The sequence below is a fragment of the Triticum urartu genome, chromosome 3 (genome assembly GCF_003073215.2).
Source record: "Triticum urartu cultivar G1812 chromosome 3, Tu2.1, whole genome shotgun sequence".
Lineage (NCBI taxonomy): Eukaryota > Viridiplantae > Streptophyta > Magnoliopsida > Poales > Poaceae > Triticum > Triticum urartu.
The window spans coordinates 737,902,804-737,913,823 of record NC_053024.1 but is presented as its reverse complement, the minus strand read 5'-3'; the positions used below and the strand labels follow the sequence as shown (position 1 = coordinate 737,913,823).

Here is an 11,020-nt window from a genome sequence, read left to right as displayed (position 1 = left end):
CAAATCTAGTCTAGTCTAGTTCTTTAAAGGAGTCCGAAAATAATGTGCAACGATCTAGACGTGACACAACTTAGCAGGTAGCTGTAGGCGATCTGGCCCCAGTTAAATTAGGTAGTACATACGCCGGTGACCGTGACGTGAACGGACGAGAGAGAGAGAGAGAGAGATTCCTAGCCAGCCATAGGGCCGGACGCGCCAGCTAATTTGAGTTGATTGGTCTAGGCTGCTAACACGCGCGCAACAAACCAAATGCTGCTGGCACGCTCGGTGGAGCTTCCAAGTGACGGCTGATATTTGTCCGAGGAGCAGAAGACACACGTAGCAGGTCGGCAAGAATCGCAACCAATCGGCCATGGACGGCGCTGCTACGTCCGACGCGGACAGGTGAATGAACCATCAGTAGTGGGTGGTAGGCGTTCGCTTTGCCCAAATGCATCAATAAGAAAAGATATATCCCCTGTGGCGCCGGCGCCGGCGCATAATAAAAGGAGAAGTTTCTTTCGCTTATTCTGGAATCCGAACCCCAACCACCATTCATCCATGGCGATGACGTCGTCCTTCCGCCTCCTTCCCCTCGCGCTGCTGCTCCTCCTGCTCGCCATGGCGCACGCGCGGCTGCAGCCCACCATCCGGCTGCCGTCGGACGACGGGACCAGGTGGGCCGTCCTCGTCGCCGGCTCCAACGGCTACTACAACTACCGCCATCAGGTGCGCACGCTCTATCATGGATTCTACTCTTTGCTCGTTCGCGTCTCATCCCGCCCGCTCCAGTTTTCTCTTCCTGTCGATTAACCTGGGAAAGTAGTGGCTCATCTATGCTGTTCAAGAGCTACGAGATCGATGAGCCAAATTTGGAGCTATGCACGATCGTCTCCGTCTAGCAGTCTAGGTAGGCACCAAGTTGTCACTGAACCTGAACTATAATACGGCTGGTGGTGATTATAGGATCACCGGCTCATCATAGAGCTCCGTATGTTGTGTACGTGGCACCCTGTTGACCAATCAAACGGTCCACATAGCAAAAAAGTGTTGTCCTGTCAGCTGACAGCTCTCTCTATCCGTGCGGGGCCTGTCTGTCAACGGTAGAAGAAATAGATAAGTGGTGCAAAAGAATCCGGGATCATTTTGTTACTGAGTTATATGGCAATGGCCAAGTGTTTCAATAGCTATATATATCTATATCTATCTATATATATACCTACTAATAAATCAAGGTGCGTTTTGTCAATTTTTTGATCGGTTGTTCAATGTCGAAAAGAATTTTTTTTATCCGAGGTGGTACTAAATTCTTATGCGTTTGTCTGCTAGAAAAAGAATTTTCGTATGTGGGCAGCGGGCTGTGGCCCAGCGAAGCCAGCCCACTTATTTTTTTACCCATGCAACTGGGAAAATTCTATTTTTCCGCACAAGATGACAAATAGTCGGAGTTTCGCACAGAACAACCAATAATGGACTGACCCATTTTTCTATGTTTCTGTGTTTTATTTCTATTTTTATTCTCCTGTCCCTATCTCTTTTTTTCTTCCAAGTTTATTTTATTTTTCAAATTGTTTTCGTAAATTAAAAATTCTCAAATAAAAACTAAGTTTTGGAAAATATTCAGAATTCCAAAATTTAGGTTGCTATTTTGAAAAATAGTCGGAACTTGCAAAATGTTTCCTATTTTTTCAAAAAACTTTTATTGTTCAAGATTTTTAAAAATAAAATGCATTTCAAAAAATGCTCCAAATTCAAAAAATAATCTTGTTTTAGTGAATTTTTCACCATTATAAATAATGTTCATGTATAAAAGATACATATTTTCTAAAAATCTTATGAATTTTCAAAACATGTTCCCATTTTAAAAAAATGTTCGCAAATTCAAGTAATGTTCATGTTTTCATTAAAAAGCTGGTGTTCTAGGAAAATGTTTGTGAATTTTAAAAGATGTCCCCTTTCATATTTTGTTTGAGTTTTCTCAAAAATGTACATAATTTTTAAAAAACTATTCAGGATTTAAAAAATTGTTCATGTTTCCTAGAATATTCAGAAACTTCATACCTTAAAGTCCCCTCGATTGTAAGGATTGAAAGAAAAGTAGATTGAATAACTCATGGGCCTTCTCTGGCGTACGATGACGTAACAAAACTCTTAAATGTCCTCAATCAATGAATGGAGAAATAGCGGATTGATTCCTTCGCACACGACGAAACCGAGAAGCTAAATGTTTTTTTTTTGTGCATACAGGGTTTTGCTTGCATATATAATTCTCACTGACTTTAAATGCATACTATTTATTTCCCATCGTAACGCACGGGCATATGTGCTAGTTATAATTAATTATAGGTTAACGATTGAATGGAGGGAAGGTGTGCCCAAGTCCCAAATAATTGTGCATATTTTATTTTATTTTATTTTGCATCAATCTCGGAGAGAATTCGCACAGATCATATCTCTGGAGACAATCAGCCCGCCGTGTGGCCATGATTTCTCGGACATCATTACTGTGGGCCCATGAGCCGAGTCAGGGTATGCCCCTAAATTACTGTTCACATAGGCCTACAACCCTGGCACAAATCTCAATGCAACCAGCACACATGCAAACGGTCCAAATAAAGGTTACAATGCACCTAGGTTTAGAAAATCCACTCTCAAAATTCTAATTCTTTTGTCTGCATAGCTGTAGGAATAGGTCAGAAAAAGTGTTCCGTGTTCGTTTGGTGTTGCTGCCTATCTCATAGTTCGTTTTGTTGACGACAATGAATAGTTTGTTTTAATTTGTGGACCAAAACTTTGCACTTTGCAGGCGGATATTTGCCATGCCTACCAAATATTGAAGAAGGGTGGTCTCAAGGATGAGAACATCATCGTCTTCATGTACGATGACATTGCGCACAACCTGGAGAACCCGAGGCCGGGCGTCATCATCAACCACCCCCAGGGTGGAGATGTCTATGCTGGGGTCCCTAAGGTAATCATGCATGAGTCTTCATGGAAAACATTCCAGTATTTGTTGATGTAGTAAAAAACTAAGAGTGGTATAGCTTACCTTATGGGATGATACAAATTGTTGGATGGTTGCAGAAAAATGTGAATATGGTATTACTCTAGAAATTACACGAACAGAAATTTCAATGGCAGTTTGTACCGCATTGAAAATGATTAAATGCCTAAATTGCGATCAGTCTTTATGAAATTTCCCAGTTGGTCTTTGATGTCAAAGTTCTATGTGATAATGTCAACATCTTGATGGAATGAACCAATTTATTCCAATGATCATGCACTCCTATCCAGTATCCACAATTTTCTGTATGTTTGACTGAATCTCCACTGTAGGACTACACTGGGAAGGAGGTTAATGTCAAGAACTTGTTTGCTGTCCTGCTCGGTAATAAAACCGCTGTGAGTGGTGGGAGCGGCAAAGTCGTGGACAGTGGCCCTAATGATCACATTTTTGTGTTTTACAGTGACCATGGGGGTCCTGGGGTCATTGGTCAGTATTCAGAACCTGCCATTCTTTTATTGTCTTCTTTCGAGATTTTAGTATCTAAAACCAGTCAGAACAGATTTTTCATATAAATGCAGACGTACATACAAATCTAGACATGCACAATTACCTTATTAATGTCATGGTTTTTCTGTTCTGGTAAAACTTCCAGGGATGCCTACCTATCCATACGTTTACGGTGACGATCTTGTAGATGTCCTGAAGAAAAAGCACGCTCTTGGAACCTACAAAAGCCTGGTACCCCATCGTCCTTTGGTTATTTTTGCTCGGCACTGTTTGCTGGTTAAAGCAATGGCCTGACTCTTATTTTGTAGGTATTTTATCTTGAAGCCTGTGAAGCTGGGAGCGTCTTTGAGGGGCTTCTGCCAAATGACATCGGTGTCTATGCGACCACCGCGTCGAACGCAGAGGAGAGCAGTTGGGGAACGTATTGCCCTGGCGAGTACCCCAGCCCTCCGTCCGAATATGACACCTGCTTGGGCGACCTGTACAGCATTTCTTGGATGGAAGACAGGTATCCCGCTTTGTTGTACCATGTTTTCCATTCGTTCACATGCTAAAATCATGGTTTGATACGGTCAGTTCGAACACACATGACTCATATCTGTTAGTACTTTCTGGTACCGTACAGGTGTGTCGTTTCAAAATGATTAACTAGTAACTGGTACGGCACTTATCAAACTGCACTAGAATAAAATGTCACCTATATGTTATCATGTTGGCTGCCATGGTAGTAACTGTTGCATTCAGCACTTTATAGTTGAACCCTGAGTCAAAATCCTTGGGTCATTTGTTTGAAAGGAACTAGGTTTTTTGTTATGGTTCTTATGTGCTCAAATAACGTGCAACTTTCAATGTTGACAGTGATGTACACAATCTGAGAACTGAATCTCTCAAGCAGCAGTATGACTTGGTAAGTGCTTAAATTTCCAAAAAAAAAAGCTTATTAATCTTGGAGCAGTTCCTTCCCAACAACACTAAATTAATGGTTGAGCAGGTCAAGAAGAGAACGGCAGCTCAGGACTCATACAGCTATGGTTCCCATGTGATGCAATACGGTTCTTTGGATCTGAATGATCAACATCTCTTCTTGTACATTGGGTCAAATCCTGCTAACGACAACACTACATTTGTTGAAGATAACTCACTGCCGTCCTTCTCAAGAGCTGTTAATCAGAGGGATGCTGATCTTGTCTATTTCTGGCGCAAGGTTCGTAATTATATCATGAGAAATATCTCATGCTACTTTACCCAGAACAATAGAGTATTCATAATAAACTCAGTAAAAAAAAGATGGATAAACTAACTGATTTCTCTCTTTCTTTTGTTCTGCATGTAGTACCAGAAATTGGCTGAGAGCTCCCCTGAGAAAAACGATGCTCGGAAGCAATTGCTCGAGATGATGGGTCATAGATCTCATATTGACAACAGCGTCGAGCTGATTGGAAACCTTCTGTTTGGTTTTGCGGATGGTCCAATGGTTCTAAAGACTGTTCGCCCAGCTGGCGAGCCTCTTGCTGATGACTGGAGTTGTCTCAAGTCTACGGTAAGGATCTATTTGACATCGTTTTGCTTGCTCATCTATCAACATCTCTTATCTTACTTGTGCGTCTGTTGTGTTTTTTATATTGCCTATTGGTCATGTGTTAATTGTCTGGAACTACTGGGACCAAATTCTGTAGATAAAATTGTTGTTATTGGTTTACTGACAAATAGACACAATAGAATATATCCCAATAGTACTGGAATAACGGGATATATACTCTGGACTGATATTATTCAGGATCGATATTTTCTGGATTGAAACTTTGGTTCTTCACTTCGACATATTGCCAGCTCTCTATACATACATACACGTGTCATATGGAATATACTATAATTAATGCGGTTACAGCATGTAATTTCTTCTGCCCCTGTTGTGCATATCACTAATCTTATGTCATCCCTTTCTTCAGGTGCGTGCATTTGAATCACAATGTGGCTCGTTGGCGCAGTATGGAATGAAGCACATGCGGTCCTTTGCAAACATCTGCAATGCCGGCATCCTTCCTGAAGCGATGGTGAAGATGGCTGCTCAGGCATGCACCAGCATCCCAACCAACCCCTGGAGTGCCACACACAATGGTTTTAGTGCTTAAACCATAGGTCAAGCAACTTGGCTACTATTTCAGCTATTGTACCATATACCAAAGTCCCTTCCTATTCACACAGGGTCAGTAGTGCTTGAACGAACCTTAGATGAATACGAATTATGCCATTACTTCAGCTATTCCCACCACACCAAATTACTCTTCCGTGTGCCCCGACTTATATTGTACATACACCATAGTAGGAAGGTGATTTCCTGTGATTGATGTACATATTCGTGATAGCTTGTGATCAGATGTGTAGCTCACAATTACATATATGAAGAATGCAAGCGCTGCTATTTTCTACGTAGATTGAGTAATCTCATAGTACTATGAGCTGCTATTTTCCCATCCACTTGAAGCTCTGCAGCTACGTAGACAGCAGGACATTAAATGAAACGATATAGTTATGAATAAGACTGTGATTATGAGGGGGACGGAGACGATGGACTCCTGCGACCGTGACGTTTGATGGCGGGTTTCCTTCGCCGCAGATCTCGTGACTCAGGCCCTCAAGTTCACCGACGGGGAGCTCGTTCTCCGACGAGAGGCATTGCGCCTCGTCCTCACGGACGAGCATGGAGTTGTGGTCGATGCTCGATATCTCCGCGAGGGTGAATCCATCGATATAGGTGATATGATCTCGTTCCCTTGTCACTTTGCCAGGATTCGGGACCGCGCACCGACTACGTGCCCATCGCCGGGATTTGCGGCGGATGGGGGGCAGGCTGTTGCGGTGCACGGGAGCGACACGGATCGGTACACGAGGGTGCGGCTGCACGACACCGCGGGCCCGACCTCCCACCCCCCACCATCCATGGCGGATGCGCGACACGTGGGCTCGCATCCCAGCCTCCATTCGCAGCCGCGGGCGCGCGGCGGGCGTATAAATCCACCCCCTCCGCAGATCCTTGACCTAGACTCCGCCCTCGCCCACTTTTGGACGGCGGCTAAAAACCCTAGATCAAGATCCGGAGGCGATTGGGGGTGGTGGAAAGGCAAGGTAGGCGGAGACAGCAGATCCTTCTCGGAAGTGGTGGCCTCGCCTCCCATGGCGACTGATGCGGGGCGGGGGTTCTCCGGAGAGCGGTGTCAAGGCGCTGATGCTGGCGGCGCGGGGCGCGGCGCTGGACGCGGCGCGGGGAGGAACTCCGGCCGCGGTTACGGCCGCGGTGGAGACAAGAGCAAGTTCTCCTGGAAGCGGACCGAGGGCAGCGGCGACCGCACCATCTCTGCTTCACTCCTGCATCTGCTTCGGACGACAACTCGCGTTGGGATGCTGCGGCTGCTCCAAAGCGCCGGGATCTCCAGGACGGAGGCGTCTGGGTGGAGAAGAAGCTGGCAGCGGCATCATCTGAGGGCACGGGGAGCGGGCATCAAACCTCGTCTCCAATCCGTCGCCCCCATGGAAAGTAGAACGTGAATCAGGTGCACCCTACCAAAAACCCTATTCCATGCCCCATCTGCAAGTCGCGTGAACACATCCCGGCTCGATGCCCTCAAGTTTTTTGTGAACGTTGTAACAAGCTAGGACACCTTGCATCAGCCTGTGTGGCTTTCCTTCCCTGGGAGTGTATTGCTCCGATGTGCGCCTTTCAAGCCAAAGGGCAGGGATTCTATTACATCCATGATTCCTGTATGGCTAGTCAGCTTAAGGAGAGATCGAACAACATCATTGTTACTATAGTAGAGGGAGAGACGTCGACCAGGCAGATGGAGTTAGATCTTTCGGACTATTTGGCCACGGGTTGGCGTTGCTCGGCTCATGCCATAGGCCCTGGGGCGTTTGTGGTGCGTTTCCTTAACCCACGGGCTGTTGCTCAAATCTGCTATGTGAAAACTGTCACTCTGAAGACGAGTGGTGTCACGATCCATGCTACCCCTTGGTCTTATGCAGTGGGATCGAAGGGGTTGATGGAGGTTGCCTGGGTGAAAATTAGCAATGTGCCTTTAGACAAAAGGAGTGAGAGGAACCTTGCATTTGTGGCATCGTTGGTGGGTGTGCCTCTAGAGATAGATAATGCTACTCTGCACTGCCCGGCATCGGCTCGGGTGAAAATTGGGTGTAGAAATGTGGATGAAATACCAGGGGTGGCCGAATCAGTCTTAGGGGGACACTTCTATGACTTCTTATATGAGGTGGAGCAAGTTCTGGTGAGGGATCCGAATCGTGTGAAAAAAGATATGGTGAACAATGAAAAAAATCAGAAGCAAAACGTGACCCCTGGAGCTAACATGGGAAGTTCTTCGACTGGGCTTGGAAGGAAATCTCCATCCATTCCCCAGAGGGAAGTCCCTGACCCGATTCGGGAGTCACAAGAGAGCATGGAATCTGATGATTCGCTCCATACTACATTGCTTATCGATACCATGGAACATGAATTTGAAGAGAAAGAGAAAGTAAGTGCACCCCAACAGCATCATTCGGTGACAAAAGACAAAATCAATAAAAATGAATTTAAGTCATATGCTGATGCGGTTAAAAAAATTCCCCGGGTGGTGGAGGTGATTGGTCAACATGACTCTGATTTAAAGGTGATCAGTGAATATAGGGTGGAGTCGCCTGAGATGAGTGCAGAGGTGATTCCTGCCCCCCCCCTCTTGTTACTGAAGAAAATCTCCGCTTCAGTCTGAGGAATGTGCAAAGTAATCTGGAGCGAGTGGATGTCAAAGCTGCTGCTGCGGCAAAAAAGAGGGATCTAGAAGGTAACTCCCAAAACACCAACTCCTTTGAATCTTTATCTGATCCTGTGTTAATGCTTTGAGCTGCCAATATGGGTATAGATATCCCTAATACTGATTTTACTAGCATTGACATCCTTAGAGAACTGGAAAAAGCTAGAAACAAAGAATACATAGAGGGGAAGGAGGATGACAATGATAAAAGAAATAATGTCTTGATGTTAACTAATGGGAAGGGGGATCAGACACCTTTTGATCTGAGGTGGTGTGAGGAAAATGAAGTAGATGAGGAATCCTTTAGTGTAGTTCGGTCTAGAAAAAAGAGAGAAAAGAAAACTAATGTGGTTATTTCTAGACCTGTAACTAGAAGTCAAAGAAACAGGAAAGTCCCTGATAAATACAGTGGTAGCCCTACCTTGCCCCTGGTAGGAATGCCAAACAGGGAAAGAAACCCACTGTTATTAAATGAATGGTCTATTCTGGAATTGCAGAGGAGCAGGGAAGAAAGGAATGACTTCATGCTTCTCTGAGATCATCAAAGATCATTCCCTAGATTTCATTTGCCTTCAAGAAACTATGAAAAAAATTCCCCCCGAAAAGTCTTAGAAAGATTGATCGTATGAATAATTTTGATTGGAATTGGGTACCCTCGAATGGTAAAGCAGGTGGTATCCTATGTGGTGTCAGGAAGGAAACCTTGGAAGTAATATCCTGGACCTCGGGTAGATTCTGTTTATAGGCAAACCTATATGATGTTAAGCTCGATCGTGTTTGGGCAATCGTAACAGTCTATGGGGCGGCTCATGACGACAGTAAAGATGATTTCCTTATTGAGCTTGCCTCAATGTGCTCGCGAATTCAGGTGCCTTATATAGTGGGGGTGACTTTAATATCTTACGAGGTAATGATGATAAAAATAAACCTATGAGTCGATCGCCTTATGTTGACAAGTTCAACTCCCTTATTAACTCCCTGTGTCTCAGAGAGATTCACATGGGTGGAGGTAAATACACGTGGACTAACAACCAAAAGCACCCTACTCTAGAGAAACTTGACAGAGTTCTGATGAGTTTTGAATGGGAAGATTCATTTCCTCTAGTTACGGTCCGCAAGCTGGTGAGGGACGTGTCTGATCATAATCCTCTTTTAATTTCCTCAGGGGCGAAGAATTATGACACCCCACTTCAACGGGAGTTCAGATTTGAACTCAGTTGGTTGAGAGATGAAAAGTTTTATCCTACAGCCAAAAGAATTTGGGAACAGCCAGTTCGGGCCACAGATCCTATAGATGTTCTTAATATTAAACTGAAGCGGCTTAAGAAATATTTTAAAGGGCGGGGTTCCCATACCTGTGGGCATAATAGGAAAAGAAAGAAATGCATTAAGGCTGAGCTGGAAAAAATTGAACAGGAGGAAGAAGAGGACCCCCTCGATCTGGAGATATATGAAAAAAAAAAGTATGTTTGCAAGATGAACTAAACGATATCCTGGTCAATGAAGAGTTGTTCTGGCTGCAACATGAAGGAAATATGCCCTAGAGGCAATAATAAAGTTATTATTTATTTCTTTATAATCATGATAAATGTTTATTATTCATGCTAGAATTGTATTAACCGGAAACATAATACATGTGTGAATACATAGACAAACAAAGTGTCACTAGTATGCCTCTACTTGACTAGCTCGTTAATCAAAGATGGTTATGTTTCCTAACCATGAACAATAAGTTGTTATTTGATTAACGGGATCACATCATTAAGTGAATGATCTGATTGACATGACCCATTCCATTAGCTTAGCACCCGATCGTTTAGTATGTTGCTATTGCTTTCTTCATGACTTATACATGTTCCTATAACTATGAGATTATGCAACTCCCGTTTACCGGAGGAACACTTTGGGTCTACCAAACGTCACAACGTAACTGGGTGATTATAAAGGAGTACTACAGGTGTCTCCAAAGGTACATGTTGGGTTGGCGTATTTCGAGATTAGGTTTTGTCACTCCGATTGTCGGAGAGGTATCTCTGGGCCCTCTCGGCAATGCACATCACTTAAGCCTTGCAAGCATTGCAACTAATGAGTTAGTTGCAGGATGATGTATTACAGAACGAGTAAAGAGACTTGCCGGCAACGAGATTGAACTAGGTATTGGAATACCGACGATCGAATCTCGGGCAAGTAACATACCGATGACAAAGGGAACGACGTATGTTGTTATGCGGTCTGACCGATAAAGATCTTCGTAGAATATGTAGGAGCCAATATGGGCATCCAGGTCCCGCTATTGGTTATTGACCGGAGACGTGTCTCGGTCATGTCTACATTGTTCTCGAACCCGTAGGGTCCGCACGCTTAAGGTTACGATGACAGTTATATTATGAGTTTATGCATTTTGATGTACCGAAGGTTGTTCGGAGTCCCAGATATGATCACGGACATGACGAGGAGTCTCGAAATGGTCGAGACATAAAGATTGATATATTGGAAGCCTATGTTTGGATATCGGAAGTGTTCCGGGTGAAATCGGGATTTTACCGGAGTACTGGGAGGTTACCGGAACCCCCCGGGAGCTATATGGGCCATGATGGGCCTTAGTGGAAAAGAGAAGAGGCAGCCCCTCATGGGCCGCGCGCCCCTCCCCTCCCTTGGTCCGAATAGGACAAGGAGAGGGGGTCGGCCCCTCTCTCTCTTTTCCCCCCTCCGCGAATCCTATTCCAAC

General features: G+C 44.5%; 1 protein-coding gene across 1 annotated transcript; it reads left to right on the top strand.

The window, feature by feature from the left end:
* The first annotated feature begins 435 nt into the window (after window positions 1–435).
* LOC125546345 (vacuolar-processing enzyme gamma-isozyme-like) lies at window positions 436–5,922 on the top strand. The gene is made up of 9 exons (XM_048710589.1): window positions 436–708; window positions 2,786–2,950; window positions 3,316–3,472; window positions 3,639–3,724; window positions 3,802–4,001; window positions 4,352–4,400; window positions 4,485–4,697; window positions 4,827–5,033; window positions 5,443–5,922. Exons 1-9 carry the CDS (start codon window positions 541–543, stop codon window positions 5,623–5,625), a joined length of 1,428 nt encoding a protein of 475 aa, XP_048566546.1. The 5' UTR covers window positions 436–540; the 3' UTR covers window positions 5,626–5,922.
* The last annotated feature ends 5,098 nt before the right edge of the window (window positions 5,923–11,020 follow it).